We start from the raw sequence: 27,609 nt of genomic DNA, 5'->3' as shown, positions 1-27,609 counted from the left end.
TAGGTTCCCCAAAGTCACCACGAACATTGAATTCATGAATCCCGAGTCATCTCTTCCAAAGGGAAATGCAGGGTTAGGTTCCTGAAAGCCTCCGGTCACAACACTTTCATCAACCAATCAGAACATCACCTTTACGTGTTTACGTGTCTTTCTGTTTGGAGATGCCTGACTCAATATTTATCAGTGGTTCCCGAACATTGCACCATAAACATTGTCTGAGTGAAGCTTGTCTAATGTGTGTTTCTGCCCTAAGGCACACCCCAGCCTTCAGGAAGGTCGGACAGCACTTCAGCACAACTCTTGGGGGCCATTTGAAATAGCGAAATCACCAACAAAAAATACAGCAGTGCAAAAACTTGGCGTTAAATAGGCGTCAAAAAGGACCCTGGCAGTCTGAGAGCTGAAACAAGAAGGCAGAGCGTGGCCGGGTTTGACCTCAGCTGGAAACATGCATGTCAGGAACTCAGATTTTTGGCCATTCTGCACATGTGCACAGAAGGCATCATGAATGTTGATTTGAGAGTTACAAAGAGACTTTAGTGAGTAGACACATATGCAAATACTCAATCCACAAATAAGAATCTGCTGTGCTGTAGTTATGTTCACTTTGACTTTGTTAATATGATCGTTTGAGAAAAAGCAACCATTTTCATCATACGCATTTTTTTCTTAAATGAGTAAATAATGGTTAAAATGTTGTTTAATTCAAAGAGTTTGGGACTAGGCCTGAAGGCACCTGGGTTCTAGGCCTGCCCGCCCCCAGCTATCCCCACACATGTAAGCCCATCACAGCTTTCTGAGCCTGAATCCTTTCTAAAACTAAGTCAATTAGACTGAATATGCTTCAAGGACCCCCCATGTCTTTCTTTTTCTCTGCGTGCCTTGTCCACATAACAAGATACCTGCTCTGTGCTTATCTGCACTGTTATTCCTTTACTGTTCTCTCTGCAAGCTTGTCTTCTGTCCTTTAATGCCCAGCGTGGCTGTTTTCTGTTCTCAGGAGCCTTCGTGCCTCTCCCAGGTAGTTAGATGTTCCTCTCTCTCTACTTACTAAAAACAAGACATCAGTCGGTATCTCCTCTCTGATAGCTAAAATACCATCTGCCTGCAGATGTGAGCGTCTCTCTGCCACCTTCCACCCACCAGCGCGCTCAGTCCCTGTGAGTTCTGTAGTCCCTTCCCTCCTGCTCAGGAAGCCCCTGCAGGTGTCTCGCCCCTTCTCATCATACTCATTAGGAGAAATCATTTTTTCTCCTATACGTAGTAGGGCTTGAGGAACAGTGTGCTAGAGCAGATGCCTTATGTTTGGAAGTACCGAATGTTGTAGGTTAGAAATGTCTCAAAACCCTCTGTGATGGTCGCATACATCTCGCAAGGCCAGTCACAGGTGATTCTAACTCGGAGTGCCCCACAGGTTTTCAGGGCGCAGAAAAAGCCCTCAGGATCTGTGTGGACTCTTGAAGGGAGCAGAATTGTCCAGGCGTCTTCACTTAGAGAGGCAGGAAAATAAAACCAGAGTTTGGAGGTGAGTAGTTTCTTAGAGGCAGGAGCTATCTGGCTCTTTTTCCCTGATCGTTAGGTACCCTGTCATTGGTCAAAGGGATCGTTGTTAAAGATGGTTAAATTTACCCATGAAGTGATTATGTAGGATTTACCCAAGTTAGGGTTTCTCCCTTGAGTCCTGGCTCACACACATCCTTCCTCCCCCAACTTGGTAGAGATTTTTCTCCCAACTTTGAACCCCCAACATGAATTCTCTTTTTTTCTTTTCTTTTTCTGTGTTTCTATTTGAGATATAATTCATAGAACCATAAAATTCACCATTGTAAAGTGTGTAATTCACAATGTTGTGCAACCATCACCACTGCCTACTTCCAGACTATCTTCTTCACCTCCAAAAAAAACCCTCACACCCGGGTTTAAGCTCCCCAAAGCCTGTATCTTTGGGGCTTTCATGTAAAGTTCATCACATCAGCATGATCAATCATTAAGTGAACTCTCCACCCCCTCTACCCTCCCTGAAGGATGGGAGGTAGGGCTGAAAGTTCCAAAATTCTAATGTGGATTGGTCTTTTTGGTGACCAGCCCCGCTCCAGGAGCCCACCCAGGGTCTCCTCATCAGAACGAGAGACTCTGATCACTCAGGAAGTTCCAAGGTATGTAGGGGCTCTGTGTCAGGAGCCAAATGCATAATTATTATGTCACACTATTAAAAATCAATGCCATTGATGGATTTGAACTCAGAGAATCCAAAGAACGCCGAGTACTTAAAAAACTGGAGTGATTTAAACGTGAGAATTCCCTCATATCCATTTTTGTTTCTGCAGTATTTTCTTCACTGAGCCTTGGCCTGCTTCCAGAAAGATCTGCCACCCTGATGGTATATGAAGATGTTGTCCAGATAGTCTCAGGATTCCAAGGTACGTCTGAAGTTTAAAAAGAGAAGCGATGGTAACTTTGGGGCCAACTATTAAATTCTTATGGGGGATGGCTGTCGTCAGGGAGTGAGGGCAGTGAATGTGTCCACAGCTGGATGTAACAGTGTCTGTTGTCCCTGCGAATGGACAACACATTAGCATTCTGGTGAAGCTGCTGGCTATGACCTGGTTCCTTATAGACCCAGCCTTTCAGTGTACGAGAGGAAAGAGGGGCTCCACTTCTCTGTCCACACTGCATCTCTCCTCTCCAAAGGAGAGAATATTCCTTGTGGGATCAGGGTCCCCATCGGCCTCACTGACCAGTGGGCGGGGTCTCTCTTAAAAGGTTCATGGGCACTTGAGGGTATAGCGTTTCAGTTTTGCAAGATGAAATGGTTCTAGGGACCTGTTGCATGACAATGTAAATACACTCCACGCTACTGCACTGTACTTCAAACTGGTTAAGAGGTAAATTTAATATTGTATGTTTTTTACAATTAAAAAAATTTCCTCCACTAAAAAAAACCAAAAGGTTTAGTTTATAGGCATTTAAGTGTGCCCTGTTTCTCTCTCTTGTCCTTTTATTTTTTAATTCATCTCACACGCAAGGATGTGTGTAAATGTGACCGCACCCCTATAACTTCTCTTACAGAGAAGCTGGTGTAGAAGGTTTGTGGGACTCGCCCTTTGGGTGGTATTGGGTTAGGGTTAGGTGTTGGGGTTGGAACTGGGAATAAGGCAGTGTCAAACATATTCTTGTGCTGAGATGATCAGTTTCTTCCATCTAAATCATGGGCCTGAGGATGATATTTGCTGGCTTTTAATGTTTCACCAAAGTAGGTTTTTTGTTTACTTTATTCCTTTAATACTGTTTTACACCTACCATATTCATGTGCCATTTGCAAGCGAAGTGACCTCATTTATTCTTTTTTTTTTTAATTGAATAGCTGTGGAAAAATTCACAGAAGTTAACATGCAGCTGCTGCTCTTAGAAGAGGTATATGAAGGTAACATAAGTAGAAACGCCTTGAGTTGAGTTTGGGAGAGAAAACAGAACAGAGAGATACAAATTTTCATGTCATCTGCACAGTAAAAGCCCTAAATTACCATCTTTTTTGCCCCTAAGAGAGAGCAGGGCAGGCCTGGGTCCTCAGTATCCTTTCACATCAGAACCACACGGTGGCCTAAGCCCGTTGGCCTTGGTACCTTCAATGTTTCTTTAATTAGCTTTGTTGTTATTGTTTCACAGCTGAAGGATAATGGTTCCCAGCCCCTACTTGTACTGAGATACAATTGACATATACCTTAAATGATCTGATATATGTGTATATTACAAAATGATTACCACAGTAAGCCTCATTAACATCCATCACCTCACAGAGTTTTTTCTTGTGATCAGAACCTTTAAGATCTACTCTCTTAGCAGCTGTCTAATTTACAATATAGTGTTGTTAACTGTAGTCACCATGCTGTTCATTACATCCCCAGAACTTATTAATGTTATAACTGGAAGTTTGTGCCTTTGACCACCTTTACCTATTCCCCTCACCCCCCGCCACCTCCCACCTCTGGCAACCACCAATCTGTTTCTATGAGTTCTTTTTTTTTTTTTTTAGATTCCACTTGTAAGTGAGATCAGACAGTATTAATCTTTCTTTGTCATCCATTTCACTTAGCATAATACCCTCCAGGTCTACCCATGTTGTCCCAAATAGCAGGATTTCCTTCTTTTTATGGCTAAGTAATATTCCATTGTTTACATACACACTTCCTGTATCCATTCCTCCATCAGTGGACACTTAGGTTGTTTCCATGTGTTGGCTGTTGTGAATAATGCTGCCATCTTTGCCTGAATAAGTAACCTCTGACCCTGGTTGACCTCAGCTGCTCCTGGCCACACCAGAACAGCCGCACATGGCTGGAGGAAGCCCTACAGCTGCATCCTCTGGTTCCACAGACCTCAAGTTGGGTATCAGCGCAGGACTGAAGACACTTCATAGCTACTTGTTTTCTGACTCTCCAAATGACTATTTCATAACCTCTCACTCCCACACCACTGTTCTCTCCCACTGTGTAGTGGGCAAGTGTTCACATTCATGCATCTCCAAAAGATGCTTCCTTGATCATCCTGTGCTCCAGACACTGCCCTGTTTCTCTGCTGTCCTTTTGGAAGGATTTTGCTCTCCTCATCTTGCTTTCTCATCTCTCATCGCTTCTTCAGCAATACCTTGGTCCAGTTTCCTTCCTTATTGCTTTGCTGAAGTCTTCTACAACCCCTAGACAGACAAACCCAAGGACTTGTCTCTCTTCCTCTCCCTGGATGTCTGCACAACATTCAACACTGACAACTAGTCACTCCGTCTTAGACTTTTCTTCCTGTCACTTTCATGACATCACCCCCTGAGTTTGTCTCCAGCTCCCGGTCACTCCCATGACTGTCCTGGGCCTGCATTTCTTCTTCTTAGTGCTCTCCCTAGAAGATCTCATAGACCCATGGCTTTGATGCTCCCTAGATACCGATTACTCCCAATTTCCTCCAAGATGGGGACCCTTATTTAACATCTCAACTTGGACATGTGGTCAGCATCTCAAAGTCAGCACAGACGCAGAGACTGCTTAATGTTTTTTACCTTCCATCTCAATAAATGATGTAAACATGCACCTCAGTGCTCAAGCTAAGACTCCTAGAATTACCCTTGACTCTTCTCACTTCTGGTTCTCTTGCAGAGCCTCTTCTCTCTGTCGGTGTTGCCACCATTTCCCCTTAGGAAACTGCAGTAGGTTTTTATCCACAGAATTTTTCTCCACAGTGTTACAGGGACCAAGTCACCTGGCTTCCATTCACCAGCGGTTTTCTCATTCTCCCATTGTCCTTGGAATAAACTCCTTACACTCAGAGCTGGACAGTACCCGGCCCTGAGCCTCTGGTGGCTGCTGCAGTCATCTGGAAGGTCAGCGTTGATGAGAAGGGGTGGAGGTTGTATTTATACACAGAGCATCCCACAGAGCAGCTTCCCTGTCCCCTCCCCCCATGCCTCCCCTTTGGCCCTCCATTTCCCACTGTCGACCTCTTCTCATTCACGTCCACCTTTGACAGGCACGGCACCCATGTGGGTCATCCCTTCCCAGTCTCCTTCCTGGGAGTGTCACCAACCTTAGCAAAGTGTTTGTGACAAGGGCTCAAGCTGCAGCCTACGGGGTCCATTGTTACGGCCACACTTTACCCATGGAGGCTTCCAAACCTCCTTGTCACCACCTGCTCTGCTCCTCACTGTCCCCTGCCAGCCCTGACACTGGGTTGTCCCCTCTGGTGGCTCTGAGGGGTTCATGAAGGACCTCCGCATCTGTGTCATAGAACATAGAGTTACAGTGAGCCTGGCCCTGGTAACCCGAGTAATTTCACAGTGATTATCCCTTGGTCTGCCCACACTCGAATTCCTTCTGCTGCCCATGTGTTGTCCATTTGCATTGCATGGCTTGTGCCCTTTTGCAGGCGCTGATCAGTCTCCACCCAGTCCACTGCAGTCGCCTCCAATTAGTGTGCTTGTGTCCACCCTCTGAGTTAGGACTGGAGTTGGACTTGAGAACATGAACAGACTTCCCACCTCTCTTATCTCCTTTCCAGCACACCTTGCACCAAACTGCCAGTCATCTTTCTGGGGCAGGTTGCATGTCTCCCACTCCCGTTGTGTCTCCCCTTTGCCCAGAGTTTGGAATCCCGTTTCCTTACACAGCGTGCACCAGCCTCAACCTCCCTGCTGAGGGCTCTTCTCCTTCATGCGCTGCGTTCTAGCCTAACTGAATTTCTTTCCCTGTTTTCCACCTGAGATTCCACACCCCATCCTCCCATCTGTCTTCAGACTCTCCTTGGACATCAAGACCATCTTCAGGGCCACCCCTCACAGGAGGTCTTTTCTGTGTCTTCCCTGGAGATGTGAGTCATGCCGTGCCTTGCCCAGGTTAGAAGGAAACAGAAAGTATGAGTCAGAAGAAGGGAGCCAGTTGGTAGCAGCCTGGGGACTCATGGAGTCATGTTGATAGCACAGCATTCAAGTGAAAGCTACAAACTCCTGCCATGCTGTCCCAGAGCTGCCCTGAGCCCTGAACCAGCCACTCCTGCACCTTCCATCCCTCTGACTCCAGCCTTGGAGTCCACACATCCCTGACTTCCTTATCGCCCCACTTGTCCTTATCAGTAACCAGAAGGGTGGATTAAAGCAACCCTCCAGCCGGGGGTTTGTGTGTCTTACCACAATACTGCCCTTTCTGCCATATTCGGTAGTGTACCTTACCTCCCTGACTGAAACTGTAAAGCCTGAGGGGCAAGGAGGGGGTCCCGTTCATCTGAACACCCCCAGAGCCAGGCCCATGCCCACCTTATGATTGGTACACAATGAGCAATTCATTGGCCGATTGAGCAAATAAATATTTAAAAATCGTCCAAATCCTACTGCTTTTTGCACTTCCTGTCTCAATCACTCACACTGCAGTTAATTATTTTCTTTGTTGTGGCTGCTACAAGAAGTACAGTTCACACACACACACACACACACACACACCCCAACACGCCGTCAGAGTATCCGAATAGCTCTTTCTCTCTCTAAGGAGTTAAGTATGGTGGTAGGATGAGTCCCAGGATGTAAGCCATTCAGGTAGTTTTTGTTATGGTTAATTTATTCAGTCTAGTGTATTACTCCCCTCCTGTATATAACCAGGAACGGAGAACCATTTATTTCTCCCTTTCTAAAAATCTCGTTTGCATTCCAGCTTTTTCAAATGATCAATATTTCACTCATTTTTTAACTTATCCTACTTCATGAGTTTAATTATTGCTAGTCGTGCTTTTCCTTGTCACAGTAGAGTTGAGGGATGGCAGGAATGATACCTGGATGGTTTTGACACTTGGAAGGAAAGTCATATGTAAATAAACCATAAATAAACCACCGTAAAACTGAATTGATAAATGATATATCGAATTTGTATTCTTAAACTGGAGGGTTAGGTACACTTGTTTAATGGAGTCAGAGGAGGAAAATAAATCCTTGATAATCAGAAATGTAAGTACTGCCAGTCATTGGAATTTTTGTGTTGCTTGGAGGTTATCATGGGTTAGACTCCCCCAAGGAAAGAAAGGTAATGTGGTGATAGTTTGGTGACTAAGCCTTATACACATTATGCGCATAGTTTTGAGTGATGTCCCATTGTTTGGTTTTCCGTGACACTGGAGTAAAAGATTTGACAGAACGGAGGCCACTGTCTGAGAGATGGAGATGAGAGAGGCAGGGATGTTGTCCTTGGGAAGATGCTGAAGGCTTCAGGTGAAGTTTTTGTTTTGAAATGTTTACAATCAAATAAAACAGAATAAACTCATGGTTGGTGAGAGTTTTCCTTTTGAAAAATCAAAAGACCGTTCACTTGTTTTGCTCTCTGGAGGTATGGTGTCTATTTAGATTCAAACTGTACACACCCTGAAACCATTCTCATCAGACTAGGTGAGACTGTGTGGAATGCCTTCACACGCACTGCGAGCGCAAGTTTCCAGTGGAACTGGCCTTAGCAGTCGATTTCATTTGAAAAATCACGTGAGAAAAAGTGGTTGTGCTATCATCATTAACGTTGTTTTATAAAGAAAGCCCAGAGCAATTTTACATTGTGGTGAAGGGAAGGGCCGAGGTAGTCATTGATTAACTGTAGGGATTTTTCCCATCAGAGGCTGGGTCTGAAAATGTGCTCCTTGTCACAGAATGCTTGCAAATTACTTTCACTTTTTTTTTTAACTTTTATTTTCTTATTGAAGCATATTTGATTTGCAATGTTGTGTTAGTTTCAGATGCACAATATAGTGATCTGATATTTTTACATATTATACTCCATTTAAAACTATTATAAAATATTGGTTATAGTCCCTGTGCTATATATTGTATCCTTTGTAGCTTACTTATTTTATGTCTGGTAGTTGATGCCTCTTAATCCCCTACCCCGCTGTAGCCCCTCCCTTCTTCCCTCTCCCCATTGGAAACCACTAGTTTGTTCTCTGTATCTGTGAGTCAATTTCTGTTTTATTATATTAAGTTATTTGTTTATTTTTTAGATTCCAAATATAAGTGAAAACATACCATTATTTGCCTTTCTCTGTCTCACTTACTTCACTAAACATAATACCTTCTAAGTCCATCCATGTTCTTGCAAATGGCAAAATTTCATCCTTTTATGGCTAAATAGTATTCCATTGTGTGTGTGTGTGTGTGTGTGTGTGTGTACCACATCTTCTTTATCCGTTCATCCATTGGTGGACATTTAAATTGCTTCTGTATCTTGGCTATTGTGAATAATGCTGCTATGAACATTGGGGTGCATGGATCTTTTCGAATTAGTGCTTTCATTTTCATAGGCTGTAAACCCAAGAGTCGAATTCCTGGATGATATGGTAATAATACAAGTGACTTTTAAACTTTGCAGTGAGATCCTAGGAGAGTGGAGAGAGAGAACATTTGTCAATGATTTCATAAGAATCATCTTCTTTGAGAGTGTTTTGTACTTTGCTGAGGAACGCACCCACACTGAAACCTTTCAGGAAGGAGTCTGGTGGTGATTCCAAAATTTAAATCTCAAGATTATGAACCATAAGGTATGAGTTGTTGCAATGTTGGAGACTGGAGTGGCAGCCAGCCTGCAGTTCTGCCTCCCAAAGCATCTGGCAGACCTTCAAGATGTCTCAGGAGAAACAGTATTTTGTTGTGATGATGGTAAATAGGTACCATAAAGATGCCCCAGGCTGCTCACAGCCACACTGCATCCGGCCAGCTGACAGTGGTGTCCGTCCTCTTTGCTGTTCTTCTTACTGTCCCCTGGACAGTCCCTTTTTCACTCCCCAGGCAGCTCCTGTCAGCCCTCCCACCCCACACTCCCCACTTTCGTGCCCTCCTCTTAGCAATGACCTTGACAATGGTTCCCGGGAACATAGAGGCCATCAGGGAAGACTGCCTGTGGTAGCCTTCCTTCTACCCCCTCTCCTAAGGGGACTTTGTGACATGTCTCCCTGTCCTAGGAAATCCTTCTTAGTCCCTATTACTCATTTCCTTTTCCGCCCAAACTTCGGAGCCATTTGCCCTTGAGAATTTTCTTTAGAGATTTTTCATGCTGAGTTCGTGGAGATGGAGCTGCCAGCTCCCACGGCCTCTTTCCGGTCCTGGTCCTCCCGGCCTCACCCAAGCCTGTCCTTCCTCCTGAATCTCCCCTCCCTCACCGACTCTCAGTGCCCATCTCTCGTTCACTGCTTCTCCTCCTCCTCCCTGGGCTCTTTCTTCCCTGCATCTACCTATTCCAAAAGCAGCTTTCAACTCCAGTCACCTCTTCTGTGTTGGTGCCCAGGGCCCCTGTCTTCATTTGGAGCTTTATCATTTCTTGCCTGGATGTTTCACAAGAGCCTCCTGGCTGGTGGCTCTGACTCTACAGTTTCTCTACCCACTGTCTTCCCCGCCTCCGCTACCAGACCTGGTTGGAAACAAACTCAGTTCTCTCATTCCCGTCCCAGTAACCCCCATAGACTCTCCTCTGTAGGTCATCTCAAGTTCATACTCCTGATCAGGACGTACCAGGTCCTTCACAGCCTCCCCCTTGCCCAGAGCCCATGCAGCCTGCACCAGGCTCCTAAGGAATCCTCAGCCTCCAGAAACAGCCTAGATGTCACCCCTGGAACTTCTGTCCTGGCCGGTGGGTGGCGCTCTCCTGAAGTTTCTGCTGAACTTTTGGGGCATAGTTCTCTATTTTGGCATCTAAGGTGCTATGATGATTCAGCCATTTCCATGGCTACCTTCTCTAGCCTTGAGCTCCAGGACGTCAGGGCCTTCATATCCTCACGTATCCTATGCCTGCAGCCAAGGAGACCCTATACGTGTTTTCTGGGTCGTTCTGAGGATGCTCAGTATCTCGTGCAGTCTTCTCAGTCAGAAGCAATTCCCCACCCACCCCCAGGGGCAATGTCTGGGGACATCTTTGATTGTGACAACTTGGGAGCCGCTGTTGGCATGTAATGGGTGGAGGCCAGGGATGCTGTTAGACATGCCCCAGTGCACAGGACAGCCCCTGTGTCCCAGCAAAGAAGCCTCTGGCCCAAAATGCTAATAGTGCTGAGAATGAGGGACCCTGACCTGGTCGGAATTGAGAGACCACTATTAGGATCCAAGAAATTGCCCGGAATAACTAACCTTTACATTTAATTCTGTGAATATTCCCAGGACATGATGCCATGTGTTTCACAGAATACCTGCTCTTAAAGAGCTCCATCTAAAAGGGGAGAGGAAGGAAGGAGAGGGTAGCTCAGTGGTAAAGTGCATGCTTAGCATGCACGAGGTCCTGGGCTCAATCCCCAGCGCTTCCATTAAAATAAATAAATCAATAAACCTAATTACCTCCCTCTCACCAAAAAAAAAAAAAAAAAAGTAAATAATTTTTTAAAAATAAAAGGGGAGAAGAGATGAGAAATTATTGCTGACCCTACACCCATTATGTACCAGGAGGCAGTATAATGACCTAACATCAATCACAACAGCCATATTATGAAACAGGTATGATCCATACCCGTTTTACAGATAAAGGACCCAAATCCTAAAGCCACTCAACTCAAAGTTGGAAAAGGAAGATTTAAACAGTGATTCTGCTGCTCGTATTGTCTTCTCATGGTGCCCCTGGTTAGGGAGATGCTCAAATATCCAAAGAAACATAATACAAGGCGCAGAAAGTTCAGTGCTGTAAAAGATATACAAACAGAGTTTAGAGCTTGGGGTGGGGTCCAACGGAGAGGTGGCCTTTCAGGTGCATCTTGGATGAGGCGTAGGATCTGCAAACAGAGACAATGGGGAGAAGCTCTGACGTGGAGAAGGACATGGTCTCACCCACAGAAGCAAACAGAATGACTCTGGGCCTCTCTGGCCTTGGCTTCCTCCTCCATAAAGAGAGGAGAGAGCTCCTTCTTCCCAGGATTTTTGTGGATTGTGAAGTGAAATAGTATGTGCATAAGAACTCTGTAAGTTCTAAAGCACAGAACTGTACCTCTGACGGGCCGGGGAGCAGCAGTTTGGGTCTATGCTGGTCTATGATTGTTGCTGCCGTTGTTAGTTTGATAAGTGGTGGATCCACTGAAGGTTTCTGGGCGAGGAAACAATGTGATTAGAGTGGAATTCAAGAATTGTCAGTAGATGAGGTGGGAATGGGGTAAGGCTGAAGCTCAAGGGAAGTTAGGAGATTTCTGGCGATAGTTGAGACGGGGGTAAGTAGGGTAATGTTGGGTGGAGGCAGAAAGGGAGGAAAAGATGATGCTAGAAACATTGGTAAGAGAAGACTGGGCAGTCCTGACACTTGGGCGAATGTGCAGAAGAGGAGAAGGGAGAATGATGGTGATGACCCAGAATCAAACCCGGGTGTTGAGGGGAATGGGGTTTTGTTAAGCAAGAGAGAGGGTAGGTGATCATTTTAGATGGCCTGACAGGCGTCCAGGTCAAGGTGTCTGGAAGGCAGAGGAGTTGCAGACGTGGGCTTGGCAGAGTCCCAGGCGGGACAGGAAAGTAACCGGGGAGACTGCAGCAGTGGCGACGCGTCGGCTAGGAGGGGGCCAGGCTTGGCAGAGGCCGATGTGGAGCCCTCTGGCAACTGCTTCACTGCACGTGGGAGAAGGAAAAAGCACTTGCAGAGGAGAAAGCGAGCCAGCTCTGGAGAGAACAGAGTCCAGGACAGTGAATGCCACGAGTGGGGGCTTCTGGGCGAGGGCAGTGAACAGTGTACACCATTGTGAGGAGCCGAGGGGCTGGAGGCGGAGAGAGGGTCACAGGGTTAGCAGATTATACAGTCGTCAGCAGACATTTCCAAAAGCAGTGTGTGTTGGGGGCAACATCACTGGGGGTTGGGTGGAAGGAGAGGAGGCTCATGGGGATGACAGAATTAAAGCCATGTTGAACTGGGGAGGGAACCTGGTACAGAGAGGCGAAGGCAAGAATACTGGCAGTAAAACAAGCAAAAACTAGGACAGTCGGGTTGACCTTGGAGGGGAGCAGGGACAGAAGAGGCTGAAGAGGAGAGGGAAGAAAGATTTTAAAGTGCAGACAGAGGAAGTGGTGGCCCCAGTGTTTTCAGTGGGGTTTGGTCTGAGTGTTTGGGGCGGTGGAGCCCCAAGTTTGAGAAGAATGGAGGACATTTGAAACAGCTGCTGTCGAAAGATGGGGGAGATGCATCCTGTCCCCTCCATCCTCCTACCCCCCACCCCATCCAATCATGTCCCTCCTGAAATGTGTGGGAATTTGGCAGCTTTCATACATGAATTTAGGCTTAAGAACGTAACTGCCTTCCCCAACCCCACATATCCCTACTTTAGATTTTATTTACACTCTGGCTTAAAATACTTCGACGCTTACAGTCCTCGGATGTTCCTTTGGTCAGTTCACCAGTCCGAGTCTTGCCTGTGCTCCAGGGGAAATGTCTTTGATCCTGCAGAGGTATCAGGGCCTGCTGGTCACAGCAGGTGTCAAATCACACCTGCTTCTGGTGAGCCTGTCCCAGCGTCACCTTCTGTGCCCCCCCCACCCCCCTAGCCACAGAAGACAGACTCGGATGTCTGGCCAAGGAGCAAGTTCTCCTGCCCAGAAAAGGGAAGGGAGGCACTGGGGAGAGAGGGAAGGCAGAGCTGGCAGGGGAGAGTTGCATCTGCCACTGAAATGCATGCTAAAGCAAGAGATGAAGAGAAACCATGAGAGAGACAGAGACAGAGATGGAGACATATGCACAGAGACAGAGAAGCAGAGAGAGACACACACAGAGACAGACAGAGGCAGACACCCATAGAGACAGAAGGACAAAACTGAGATGATATATGACATCACTCATATGTGGCATCTAAAAAATAATCCGAATGAATCTATTTACAAAGCAGAAGCAGACTCACAGACATGGAAAACAAACTTACAGGGACCAAAAGGGAAAGGGAGGCGGGGAGCGATAACTTAGTGGTGTGGGATTAACAGATGCAAACTACTGTACACGAAAGAGATAAGCAGCGAGGATTTCTGTGTAACACAGGGAACAAGATTCAGTATCTTGTAATAAATAACCTAAAGTGGAAAATAGTCTGATGAAATATACATATATAACTGAATCTCTTTGCTGTATACCTGAAACTAATACAACATTGTAAATCAACTATACTTCAATTTTTTTTTTTAAGTGAGGAACCCATGATAAAAGTCACCTATTTAAAATTGCCTTCAATCTGAAAGGAATACCTTTTTAGATAGAATTTAAGCAGAACTTTTTAAAACTAAGACTTCAATTTATTAAAAATTTACTTTTTATTTTTAAAAGGTTTATTGGGATATAATTTTTAGCCCAGAAAATTTCTATTTTTAATTGTTAAGTTTGATCAGTTTTGACAAAATTATACAATAGTGTAACCATCAACACAAACAATATATAGAGCATCTCCAACCCCTTCAAAAATTCCTCAAAATCCTTTATAATCAATTGCCTCCATCCCCTCGCAGCTCCTGGCAACCATTGATTTATTTTCTGCCTTTATAGTTTTGCCTTTTCCAGCATCTCATCTAAATGAAGCCACATAGTGTATAGATTTTTGTGTTTGGCTTCTTTAATTGAGCATAATGTTTTTGAGATTCATTCATGTATCCTGTAGGTTATGTATTAGTAGTTCATTACATTTAATCAGTGAATAGTGTCCCAGTGAAAAACAGAAATTAAAAAAAAAAAAAAAAAGAATTTGGATGAGACCCTCCAGGGGCTGGAGATCTAGGAATAACCTTGGTTGTGGTCTCTGGGTTCAAGGCTGGTCCCTTTAGGTCCTGGCTGGGCTGGTTTCCTGGGGTTCAGCGTGTTTCCCCTTCATCTTTCTGCACCCTCCCCCTTTCCATGGTCTAGTCTGAGTGGGTTTCTGTGCCTTACAGCCAACGGAGCCTTCCCAGTGAGCTCAAACTGCCCATCGCAGGGGGCTTGTGCTGGGGCAGCCGGCCTGGCCTCTGCTTTCTGCTTTGACCCTTGTGAGGACAGCCCCTCCTTGCACTGTCACACTTCAGACACGCCATCCTTTTCTTCATAGTAGCGAGTTCTCTGTTTCCCTGTGTCTGAAACCCAGGAGTCAGCGGCATTGTTTAGACTGAAAGACAGTGGAGAAAGGGAAATAAGTCACAGAATGTTCACTATCATTGAAAGAAAATGATAATAGCAACAGAGAATGTTGTCGGGGAGTCGGGGGAGCGGAGGTGGAAAAGAAAGGGTTCACTTTGACTTTCCATGTCTGAGGTGTCTGAGGGCAGCTGGGAGAAGCAGACCAGGCAGGCAGCAGGCGCAGGAAGCGGAGGGGAGGGCTCAGGGGAGGCCGCCGCTCCCAGCCCGGCATGGAGCAGTCCCGGGAGCGTGAGGCGTCCAAGCTCTGTGTGGTCCAAGGAGGTGACCGCAGGAGACACCAATGTCCTGTGAAACCAGAGGAAAGAAGGAGCAGACAAAGAACTGAAAGTTAAAGGATATAGCTACATGGATGCCAGTGTGTCACCATAGCTTTATTGTAGGGACCAAGAAAGGGCACTGATGATCTGAAACAGGACTGAGGTGTGTGTCTGCTTGGTTTCAGGAGGCAACTGGATTCTAAAGGACTGTGGTGAGTTTGGGCACCTGGCTCCCATGAGCTCTAAAGTTGGATCTGTGTTTATGGAGAACCAACCAGTCACTTGCAAAGTGTAATCAGTGATTTTCAGGAGATGGGGTGGCATCGTGACGTGACCACCTCTGCCATAAGTGGTCAAGGCAGCCTGCCCTGTAAATAAATCTGTCTTTGTGGTGAGTCCATTCGGCTTTTGTGGCCTCACCTGTAGGAAGAGACTTGGACTAGTTGATCCTTTGAGATCCAAAACTCCTTTATTCTAGAACATTTCTAGTAGGCTTATTCCCCTCTTGAAATACTGAATACTACTCAGCCATAAAAACCGACAACATAATGCCATTTGCAGCAACATGGATGCTCCTGGAGAATGTCATTCTAAGTGAAGTAAGCCAGAAAGAGAAAGAAAAATACCGTATGAGATCGCTCATATGTGGAATCTAAAAAACAAAAACAAAAACAAACAAACAAACAAAAACAAAGCGTAAATAAAGGACAGAAATAGACTCACAGATAGAGAATACAGACTTGTGGTTACCAGGGGGGTGGAGGGTGGGAAGGGATAGACTGGGATTTCAAAATTGTAGAATAGACTACACTGTATAGCACAGGGAAATATACACAAAATGTTATGATAACTCACAGAGAAAAAAATGTGACAATGAGTGTGTATATGTCCATGAATAACTGAAAAATTGTGCTGAACACTGGAATTTGACACAACATTGTAAAATGATTATAAATCAATAAAAAATGTTAAAAAAAAAAAAAAAAGAAAGAAAGAAAGAAAGAAAGTTTCTGACCCAGAGAGAAAGGGAGCTCTGGTGTTGACATGAAGACCATGAACCCTGGGCAGGGCTGTTGTGTCTGGACAGCCATGGTCGGGGAGAGGGAGCCCCCGGCTGACCACATGGAAACGCGGGCTCCCTCAAGCCTGGGGTGGGACCGCCGATGATCAGAACATCAGGGCAGACCACCGCTTTTAAGGAACCACTTTATTTCAACAATGTGTATTTCTGTTGGTAAATGCTATAGCTCTCATCTCTATTAATTTTTGTCTTAATGATGTGTTTGCTGGGTTAGTGCAAAATGATTTAGCACATTTACATCTTGTGACTGTCGCTACAGCATAGATTAAAAACAGGTTCAGGTTTTACAGTCAAAACAACATCTGGTGCAAAGTCGAAGTACTGATGGTGTCACAAGGGTAACTGTCTGAACTGTCTGAACGGGACCGTGGGCTCCACCCATCTTTCTGCATAGAACTGAGTTTGCCAAAGGGAGCAGTTCCCGCATCCTTGCAAGAGTCTCGTCATAAAAACCTCAGTGTAATCCCTGTCGAGTAGTATGCTCCCCACCGGAATATATGGGCTTCCAAAAGGCAGCTTCCACTGGCGGGAAAGGCTTCATCACTGTGGGCTCTAGTTTGAGGTTCTTGTCCGGCTGCACCTCTGTCTCCTGGCTCTGCTGCAGTTTGGTCTGTGCACTTACACCAGGTTTTACCAGGAAGACCAAGAATGTGTTTGAAATGGTATCAAAGGGTTTCTCTTGCCTTGTTTGTATCAAGAGATTAATTGTCATCTACTCGTTTCACTTACGTGGACTTTCTTTCCCCAAACGTTACCCGTATCCACAGGCGAAGGCCGGCCAGTGAAAAGACTGTTCACAAATAGAGCTTTTTGTGAAAAACCTAAATCATATCCTGTGTCAAACCAATGTGACAATGGGCTATTATTCCTCTCCCCATAATAGCATGTTGTCACATCTTTGTGCCCCGCGTGAATGGGAGAGGAGAGGAGACGTGGGGAGGAGTGGGGGCGGGGGAAGGCACACTGAGATCTTAGAGAAGCCTTTCCTGGGGTTTGCGTTTTCTAAAAACAGAAACTGCTCCTCTGGGAGGTAATTCAGACGTTAATTTCCACAGGTGCCAGGCCACAGCCTCGTGTGCATTTCCAGAGACGAGCCCTGCGGCTGCCTGAGAACACCAGCTACAGTGACCTGACTGCCTTTCTCACGGCCGCCAGCTCTCCCTCAGAGGTGGACGGGTTTCCTTATTTGCGAGGATTAGATGGAAATGGAACAGGTAATCGGAGTCTCCTCTCTTTGCAGCTGGCGTAGCAGTTGCACCTTTGTATGTGGCTGGAGGTGTGAGTCCTAAGTGGGAGAAGGTCCAGAACAGGAGATCTGTCCAGATCCAAGTGCATGGGAACTGTTATTTGAGGAATTCAGTCTGTACCACTACAGGGTTGAAGTTCAGTGAGTTTGTCTCCCTGAGCCTTTCTGCTGGTACCAGTTGCCTTAAGCACCTTCTCTGAGCTCCCTTTTGGGCAGACTAAATGTATTTAATGCCTAGAAGTTCTTTTAATTGAATTTTTTTAAGAGTCAGATCAGAGTTAGAGGTTTTCTGTCCACCTGTCCTCAGCCTTGTCCCAGGACTGTGCATTTGGTAGAGCAGCCTGTCCTTTGTGCAGAGGTGTGAGGCCCTGCCCTGCCGCTTGTCACAGCTAAGAGGGGAGGGGGCGGGTGGCACTGGGCCTGATTCGGAGAGGGGCACACTAGTGCTCCCACCCCACCAGTGAGCCCTTCAGAGTGGGGAGCCTCTGGGCCCTGCTGGCTGAGTCCAGCCAGCCTCTTCTCCCATCCTCCCTTTCTTTGAGTTTGCCATCTCTCTGCCTTCCACTCAGCAGAGAGTGGTCAGCCTTTATAGCTGATTGTGAATTGTCTCCTGGCAGACTTCTGAGTCAGCCCAGTCATTCTCACCCTGTGCTGGCAGGACACACATTGCCCGAAGATCAGAGAAACTCAAAGCCACCAGCCAGAAAATAAGTAATAATTCCTTATTTGTAAACGACTACCTTCTACCTCTGTCCGTGGCCAGCAGAGCTTGGTGCAAATGTGGTCCCTGGTCATCCTTTTGATGAAGGAGGGTGGTAGAGTCTGGAGTCCTGAACCATTTTCTTGTTTCCACTTCCCTTCTTTTCCCCAACACTTTATACTTGTCGCAGCATAAACTAGAAAACCAGAGACCATTCTGGGTTAAATCCCTGCTAGGAAACTACGTTATTGCATTTCCCAGGGACGTTTTGATTGAATTTCACTTAATTGTCCAGTGCTTTACATAAATGGATCATCCTGCAGAAGCTTTTTAAAACTATAACATCTGATCTGTTTTTGTAGAATGTTAATAAATATTCTGGTTATGAATCAAGGTGACCTAGTGATTTGTTACCTGCTTTTCTTCCTTCTGCGGTACCTGTTTTGAGAAATGTTTCTTCTCCCTTTAGCTTTTGTATGATAATGATGCCATGAATATGTCAGTCACTGGCCACCAGACAGATGCATATTGGTCATCTTAAATGAACATTACCAGGGGAAATAATGTTGACTTTTAATTTAAATGGACAGGCCTAGGAGGAAAGTAGTGTTTCAGGGAACATGATAAAGTACAATCTGAGACCATCGTGAAACCTCCATCCAGGTTCCCCGACAACACAGTGCTCCAACATGAAACCTCAAGCTGGAGGGATGACCTCATTCCTCAGAGCGCATTCATTTTTCCGTGCCCCAATTCCAAGAGCTCTTGAATAAGTTATGAAATCCAGGACAACGATGGGGGGAAGAGGAACACAAGGACGTAGGACTATTGATTTTAGGGGAGTTTGTTTTATTTTAAAATCACTGTGTTATTTCAGAGGGAAGAGAGAAGATGTTTGCAAGGCTATATTCAACTTGTTTTCTGCTGAAGTAATTGGCCAGTTGACCTAGGAAGAAGCAGACCGCCTAGTAGGAAAGGCAGTCACAGTGTGGGTTCTGCTTAGCATCCCAGCAGCCCACCAACTGGGGCTACTGTTCTGCCCCACGTTTGCCTCTGGTTTTATGTTTCATATCTGAGAGATTTGCATCTGAGAGGTTTCAACTTCACGTGAGAGCCTGGACCACACAAACCCATGTGAGATGACAGGTCGTAACTGGAATTCAGTGAAGTGAATGGAGGCCACAAATTGACTTGGAGATGGGCTGGTTTCCCTGGCATGTCCTAAACGAGGTTGTTTCCTAAACATTAGAGGGAGTTTCCTAGGACATTAGAGGGAGTTTCCAGAGTTGTAAACAGAGAAACACAGCCGTCTGGAGATTTCTACCACTCCATCTCATTCGTTCCTGCCCATCTTCTCAGCATCACGCTCTCCCTGGTGGTTGCTAAGAAAGCACAGAACTGATCTGTGATGTTCTCAAGGGGTTTTTAAGAAACCTTCTGCTAGTAGCTCCAGGAAGACAGAGAAGAATGAGTCTATGACTCGTGCAAGATTTCCCCACAATCCAGAAAGTTTGATAATAGAGCGCAAAGCCAAAAGAACCTTAGATGCTGTCTGAGCAAAGCCCCTCTTGTTCTAAGTGATGAGTTGGAGGCCTCCTAGCTTGGTCCAGTGGTGCTGCTTTTGCCTGATAGACACCTGTCTTTATTCAGACATGTCAGGAGTCAGGTACCATCAACGTGGAACAGGAAGGGAAGACTTGTTATATGTAGAACTCAGTGTTTTGTGAAGAGTTGCCATCTCATAATGAGGGCTGGAAAGGGAACAATTTAGCCCTTCAAAGTATGAATGGTTCCAGAATAAAGAAAGTGGGAGGACAGAGGGGCCTTTGGAAGGAGCAGAAACACTAAGAGAGGAAAGAGACCCCCAGAAGGCAGATATAGGCGCCTGCGATGTCTTCAGAGGACTTCTTAAAGATTGTTAAATCACATGCACCTGGCGAAACTGCTTTACATGAATGTGCCCCTTTCTGCAGTGTTTTACTTACTTCTGAATGTTTATGGTGAAGGTCATTTCTTTCCATAGACTCAGAGGAAAGCATCTAGTCCAACCTCCTTAGTTTTGCAGATAAAACAGACCCCCTAGAGGAGTGAAGTAACATGCCAGGGGCCACCTGAGCAGTTGGTGGCGGATCTGGTACTGAAACCTTGGCTTCCTAGGCCAGGGATGTGCAAGGTCATTGGAAGGGAAAATCTGGGGATGACAGGATTCCATTTCCAGGAATCAAGAGGCAGCGTTAAGTGGGAGGAAGGGATGGAGGATGAGTCCGGAGTGCCTTTCTGCTCTACCTGCTGCGTCCCTGGACAGACTTCCTGCTGTAGGTTTGATGAAAGGAGCAGCACTATCTAACTGAAAACCTTATCTCTAAATTGTTTATACAAAGGCTAGTACATGGCCACCAGACAGATGCATGTTGATTATTTTAAGTGAACATTATTAGGGGAAAAATGTTGACTTTAAATGGACAGACTGAAAGGAAAGTAGGGGAACGTGCTAAAGTATGTGTTCTGAGACCATCAGGAAACCTCTATCCAGCCTTCCCAGCAACACAGTGCTCCAACATAAAACCCAGAGCTGGAGGCATGACCTCATTCCTCGGAACTCATTCAAGTTACTTAATTCCTCTTTGTTTTAAGTTCTGTCTCATCCAGATGGTCTAACAGAGCCTAGAGAGATCCACTGGAGACCTGGCTTTGCTTCTGGGTCAACTTTGGGCAATTGGCACATTTAGGTCCCCATCTCAAGGTCATCTCCATGTTGACCAGCAATATGATAAATTCTAGGTTTTGGTTTTCTTCGCCCTAAACTGAAATGGCCAGAATAAAAGATTTCAGAACTTGAATCCATGGTTCCAATGTGGACGTTTTGATGAAATCCTCATTTCCAAGCCTTCCCCTTCATTGGAAAAGAGAGATGGCTGTAAATCATGAAAGACAGCGCTCTCACTACTGTATAGAAATGGCTCTACGCAGGAGTTAGCGATGACTCTCTGAAACTTTAATTTTCACAAGAAGGGGAGGGTGGGTACAGCTCAAGTGGCAGAGCACATGCTTAACATGCACGAGGTCCTGGGTTCGACTCCCAGTACCTCCTCTAAAAAATAAAAAAATAAGAAAAACCCTAACTACTACCCCTGAAAAAAATTTTTTTAAATAAAAATAAAATAAGATTCACTAGCTTTGCTTTAAATGTTTAAATTTACTCCTAATTGGGTATTTGCACTAGTTCATGTGGTTGATAGGTAGGTAGGTATGTAAGTAGTTTAAAAAGAAATCCTGTAAATTATCTCCTAATATAGCTTAACTTTTCCTGTCACTGTGTTTTTGTTGCTGTGTTCAAGGCGAGATTTTAAATTATGACAAAATACATTTTGTATGAAATATTATACTTCACTGGAGAAATTTTTTTCTCAAATGGATCACTTAAGTGTGTAAATACAGTATCGCTCTCATAAGCATTCCCCAATTTATCTGTAGACAGTCATTAAAGCACTGGCTTGGAAAAAAAAGGCCTCTAATGTAGAATAATAGGTCTATTAAGTTCCTTTTAAACAGATCAAAATAACAATGGCAACCAAAATAACTCATAAACACTTCAAGTCTAAGTTTTCAATAGTGTACTATTAGACGAAGTAACCTGACATTTTGAAGTACTCCTTGAAGAAATTAACTCTTTATTTTAAGGAGCCTGATTTGAAGCATGTGGTCTCATCGTGGTCGTCGGCCAAGTACGTAACATGGGCGCAGGGCTCACTTTGTCTAGGAGTTGATTTCAGGCATTTGCACACACACCTCCTCTCACATTATCGACATTCCCTTCCTTTCGGAGACTCTCTTTGAAAGCACAGCACAGTGGTTAGAAACGGAAAAGCTGAACTTGGATCTCAGCCCTACCCTCAAACTAATGTATGTTTGTAGACCAGCTCCATTTACTACTCTCTCTGAGCCTCAGTTTATTTATGTGTAAAATGGGGGGTTCTACCTCCTTTAGAAAGTCATGGTGAGGATTATATGTGTCAGGTGCTCAATACAGTCCCTGGCTTATAGGAGGTCTGGTACTCAGTAAATGGTAGCTGTTTTGTTTTTCTATAAAGTTTCTGCAACCCCACGTAGGTCCCTTGTGTGCATGTGATGGAGAGTGCCTCTTGCTTCCAGGAAACAGCACCAGGTACGACCTGACGCCGGTCACAGCTGTCAGCGTCCACTTGCTCAGCAGTGATGGAACACCGGTGCTGGTGGATGGCCCCATTTATGTCACCGTGCCCCTGGCCACACAGAGCAATCTGAGGCACAATGCCTATGTCACAGCATGGCGGTTTGACCAGAAGCTGGGTAAGCAAGACTCCTGTGCCGGCTGACCCCTAACAGATGTCTTCATGACTGTTTGATTCCCCGTCTAAGCAGCCTATACAAGTCTCTTTTCCTCTAAGTTATTGAATGCTGCTGCTCACAGTGCATTGTGTGGTTTCTGGTAGCTAAGGCGTACATGCTCTTTGGAGTTCTTTTTTTTTTTTTTTTGCATGTTCAAGCTAATTTGCTTGAAGAGAATCTTTCAAGGTTATTAGAGCTAAATTGGCTCTCCTAATCTTTATCATTTTAGTCTTTTACGGGTCACATGATCTCTTTTGGTCACATAGCTTTCTTTTCTCTATTTCTATTATCTTATTTCTATTTCTTCTTTATATTTTCTATTTCTTTCTTTTTTCTATTGCCACCACTGTATGAAAAAAGAAAATAAACATTACTCATGATCCACCACCTAGGGAAACCCACTAATAGTATTACGGGCAGGCCTTGTTCTATTACACTCGTTTTATTGTACTTTGCAGATACTGCATTTTTTACAAATGGAACATTTGTGGCAGTCCCGTGTTTTCAGGTGATGGTTAGCATTTTTAAGCAAGAAAGTATTGTTTGTTTAAAATATGTACATTGTTTTTTCGGCATACTGCTATTGCATACTTATCTGACTACAGTGCAGTGTAACAGTAACTTTTTGGGAGAGTAATTAGGTTTATTTATTTACTTACTTATTAGGGTATTTTTAATGGAGATACTAGGGATTGAACCCAGCACCTCGGGCATGCTAAGCATGTGCTCTACCACTGAGCTATACAGCCCCTCCTAAACAACTTTTATACGCACTCAGAAACCAAAAAATCATGTGCCTCACTTTACTGCGATGTTGGATATAGTGCAGCCGGTCTGGAAGTGAACCCACAGTATTTCCTTCCAGCCATTTCACTAGGCACGTATGTATTAGTTATCTTGTGGTGCTAAAACTCAGCAGCTTTAAACACCAGCAGACATCTGTTACCTCTCTGTATGGAGGGTCAGGAACGCAGGCACAGCTTAGCTGGGTGGTTTGGGATCAGAATATCCAGCAAAGTTGCAGTCACACTGTCAGCCAGCATGTCCCAGGGTGCAGCAGGGGCTGGTGAGTGCACTTCCAGGCCTCAGTTCCTCCCTGGCTGTTGGCTAGAAGCTCCACTTCCTTGCCACGTGAGCATCTCCATAGGGCCGCTCACAGCGTGACAGCTTGCTTCCACTGGGGCGAGTGATCCAAGAGAAATTACCTAATAAACTAAAAATACAAAAGCACAAGCGGGCAAAATGGAAGTCAAGGTCTTTTATAACCTAATGTCGAAGTGGCCTCCCCTCAGTTCTTTCCATATACTGTTGGTCACAGAGCCCAATACTGGTGCAGCCCAGGTGTGTGGACACCAGGAGTGGGCATCTTGGGCCCTTTTGGAGGCTGCCTTCCAAAAATATGTATTTAACAGAAAGGGGAATGTATGCTATGTGCTGTTCTATAACTTGCCTTTAAAAACCAATTGTATGTCACGAACGTCTTTCCATAGCAACTATTATTCTACAGTGTCCACGTTAAGAGTGCATAGTATGCCCTTACATGGAGATGTCATAGTTCAGTTGCTCGATCCCCTGCAAATAGAAAAAACATCAAGGAGAGGGTGTCGTTCAGTGGTAGAGTGCATACCTAGCATGCATGAAGTCCTGGGTTCAATCCCCAGTACCTCTGTTAAAAAAAAAAAGAAATTAAAAATTTTAATTAAAAAATAAAAGAAACAAAAAAAAAACCTCTGCTAAATCAATCAAACAAAAAAAATTACACAAGGTGGGGAGGGTACAGCTCAATGGTAGAGCACATCTAGCATGCACAAGGTCCTGGATTTAGTCCTCAGTATCATCATTAAAAATAAAGAAACAAATAAATCTAATTACTCCCTCTCCCCTCAAAAAGTAAAAGACGTCACTTTTCTTACCAGTGCTGAGATAAGTATCTTTGTAGTGAAATCTTTATACACAGTCGTGGTTGTTGCCTTGGGAGAAAATTTTAGAAGTGAAACAGCTGACTTTAAGATATACAGAATTCTAAAGCTTTTGATACATATTTCCAAATTTTCCTCCAGGAAGTTTTCCGGTTGACAGTCATAATAAGAACATGAGAGAACATGCTTGTGCTTAGGATTTTGACAGCACATTGGTTCCTATACTCCCCTTGAAAATGCCAGTTTTCAAAAAACCCAGTACAGAATGTTAAACTGATAGACCATCCTAAAAATAATGGACAGATTTTTGGTATCAAATCAAAGACACCTAATTCCTTCGGTAATCAAATTCTAGTTTTAGGAATTTATATTTGGAAATAAATGCTTGTTGGGCTTTCTGGAGTTGGGGAGGAGAGGATTGTTGTGTTTTACTTTCCAAACAGTTGCTAACAGACTGCATAATTCTTTGTGTAGAAGTCATTGACTTTATCAGATGCACCAAACTTGACGTCGTTAGAAGGAAATGTGATACACTAAGTCACATGGGCACATTATCATTGGTGTCCATTCTTCACGACTTGGTGATTTTTTGAGGCATGTGGTCCTGGTCAGGATGTAAGGAGCCCTGGGCTCCCAAGAGGAAGTGACTTGAGGGGGTGTGCCTGAGAGAACCCCTGAGAAAGATAGGAATTCTGAAGGGAGGAAAGGATGTGGACAACAAAGCAGGGACAGAAAGTACGAAGGAGAGGGGAAAGCTTGCACTGAGTCTGCCACTTGGAAAACTCTAAGTCCCACCTTGGACAGATCACCTGCACCTGTTTCCTCACTTGTGCAAGACATGCGTCTGTCAATTCTCCTCCCTCGTGTAATCTCCCTGTCACTGTTGTCTGTCCAGGTCGTCCCCCAGCATGCCAAGGCAGTGCTGTGAAGCAGAGCATGTGGTTCAGGGCAGGGACTCTGAGGCACAATGGATTGGAATTCTAGCTCTGCTGCCCACTAGCTGTGTGGCCTTGGCCAGTCTACTTAACCTCTCTGGGCCAACTGTAGATGGGGATAACAATAGTACCTAAAGGTGAAATGAAGAGTGTATTTATTAGTCGCAGTTCTCCAGAGAAACAGAATGGATAGGATGTGGCTGTGTGGGTGGGTGTGTTATGTGTGCATCTGTTTGTGTAAGAGAGAGAGTTCTGTTTTAAGGAATTGGCTCATGAAATCGTAGAGCCTGGCAAGTTCAAAATCTGCAGGGTGGGCCAGCAGACTGGAGACCCAGAGAAGATGTTGCAGTTTGAATCCAAAGGGGCATCTGCTGGCAGAATTTCCTCTTCCTAAGCTGGGGAGGGTCAGTCTTTATCTTAAGACCTTCAGTTGATTAGATGAGGCCCACCCATATTTGAAGAATAATTTGCTTTACTCAGTCTACTGATTTAAATGTTTGTCTCATCTTACAAATACCTTTGCAGCAACATCCAGGCATGTTTGGTCAAATAGCTGAGTGTCGTGACCTAGCTAAGTGGACACACCAAATTAACCACCCCAAGGAATAAATTTGGTGAGATCTGTAAGAAGCTGAGTTCAGTGCCTGGTACCTAGTACATCCTAAAAGTTTATTAAGTGAGCAGAGGTCTCCCCATTCTGTGAAAGTGTTTCTCAAACCATAACATCTAAACCACTTTCCCAAATTCCTCTTAGCTCAGATTTCTTGAAGGATTTTTATGTGCTGTTTCCATTTCTTGACCCACTGCAGTCCTGCAGTCCACATCCACTCTCCAAAAACCACAGTTACTAAGTTCAGCAGCAGCTGCATGTTCATAGAATCAAGCGACCTCCTCATCCTCTTGGACATCTGTCCAGCGTGAGATGGTTTCCACTCTTTCGAAATGAAGACCTTCTTCCCTTGGCTCAGTGACTCAGTGTCCCCTGGGTCCTCCTCTCCTGCAGTACCCTGGGCTCTGCCCTAAGCCCAGATCCTCACTTACTTTATATGTAGTCGCTGGGGCACCTCCTGGCTTTCCACATCTCCATAGCTACCTGTGCACCCAAATCTGATCTCTTATCTGTGTTTCTGTCTATTAGACATCTGTCCGCGCATGTCCTGTGGGAAACTCAGGTTCACATGCTGAAACAGACCTGTTGGCTTCCCTTATTTCAGCCCCTATACATGTCCATCTCCATGTTCCCTCTCTTGGCTAAGGGTACCAGACCACCAAAGTAGAAACCCAGGAGTTATCCCGCGTTTATTCTTCTGCTTCTCCTTCCTGCCCTACCCACAGCCACGTCTAGTCCCTTGCAAGGTCCTGTGGATGTCAAGTCAGTATTTCTCCAGCCCCTCCTCTCCTCTCCTCCTCTGTGTCACCTCTGGTTCAGACTCTTCCCTCTTTTCTGGCCAATTCCAGCAGCGTCTGACTATCTTCTACCTCGCCTTCCCTCCACCAGGTCTTCTGTGCTGCTCCTTGGGTTGTCTTTCAAAACCACAGACCCTTTTCTCACAGAGGATGTCTCAGAACCTCTCATTGTCCACACTCGTTCACATGGCACACAGATCTCTTCAGAGCCAGCCCTTACCCGGATCTCTGGCTCACTTCCAACCATTGTCTCCTGCACACCTTCCATCACTTCCACACCAAGCCATTTGCCCTTCCCTGGAGGAGCCTAGGTCTCTCATAGCTCGTCACACTTGTGAGTAGGAGCTCTCCTTTGAAATCCCTTTCTCCATGCCCTGAACAGTAATTTGGCCGCTCCTAAGCTCATTGTACATTTAGCGGTGGTACTAGACATATGTGAGGACACAGCCTTGCAGCTTCTCAGTTATTATCTGTGTCTTCCCCAAGTCTTCCTTATCTTTGAATCCTCATGATCAAGGACAGTTCCTGGCATGTGCTAGGTTCCCAACTAAAATTTTTGCTGGATGATTGGATCAGATGAGAAGCATTTAGATGTTTTAAGGTTCAGGGCAGTTTAAGATATTACAGTGTAACATTTGCACTTAAGATTACTCTATACCTAGAACTTACTTTTACATGTCTATATACTTATAGTAAACATGTATCTATATATCTATACAAGTATGATGCTTTCAGTGCTCGTCTGGGGAGAGAACAGCTATATTGGATTTTTCTCCATCTTAGAGCTTCCATCCCTACTGTGATGATTCACCTGCTCCTTCCTGCCTCTTCATTTCTGAATGAACAGATCTGAATATGGATGAAAAGCGGTATAAAAGGCTGTGTTCCTAATACAGTGATGCTTTTGCTTGGGAGTCGTGCAGTTGTCATTGCAGTTGTCACAGGTCTGTAGAAGCAGCATCTTTGCTCTCATCAGTTTATTTTGTAAACAGCTCACAAGCAACAAAAGTTTATTTTTAAAATAATTTCGGATCTATATGGCAGGCTGAATGATTTCCCCCCAACCCAAATATCTCCACATCCTAATCCTGGG

General features: G+C 44.9%; 1 protein-coding gene across 5 annotated transcripts in view; it reads left to right on the top strand.

Annotated features, from left to right (window-relative positions):
* The window catches only part of FAM171A1 (family with sequence similarity 171 member A1), a 123,898-nt gene that overhangs the window by 75,318 nt on the left and 20,971 nt on the right, over nt 1–27,609 (top strand). For 2 of the 5 annotated variants that reach the window (XM_032474015.1, XM_032474016.1), the window contains exons 3-6: nt 2,328–2,420; nt 3,365–3,424; nt 16,997–17,155; nt 22,040–22,216. In XM_032474015.1, coding sequence (XP_032329906.1) covers nt 2,328–2,420; nt 3,365–3,424; nt 16,997–17,155; nt 22,040–22,216 — 489 coding nt within the window. The remainder of the gene's footprint in view (nt 1–2,327; nt 2,421–3,364; nt 3,425–16,996; nt 17,156–22,039; nt 22,217–27,609) is intronic. The other 3 variants (XM_032474018.1, XM_032474017.1, XM_032474019.1) reach the window with 3 other exon arrangements.

This window comes from Camelus ferus, chromosome 35 (assembly GCF_009834535.1).
Source record: "Camelus ferus isolate YT-003-E chromosome 35, BCGSAC_Cfer_1.0, whole genome shotgun sequence".
Lineage (NCBI taxonomy): Eukaryota > Metazoa > Chordata > Mammalia > Artiodactyla > Camelidae > Camelus > Camelus ferus.
The sequence above is the reverse complement of the archived record's forward strand: the minus strand, read 5'-3'. Positions and strand labels throughout refer to the sequence as shown.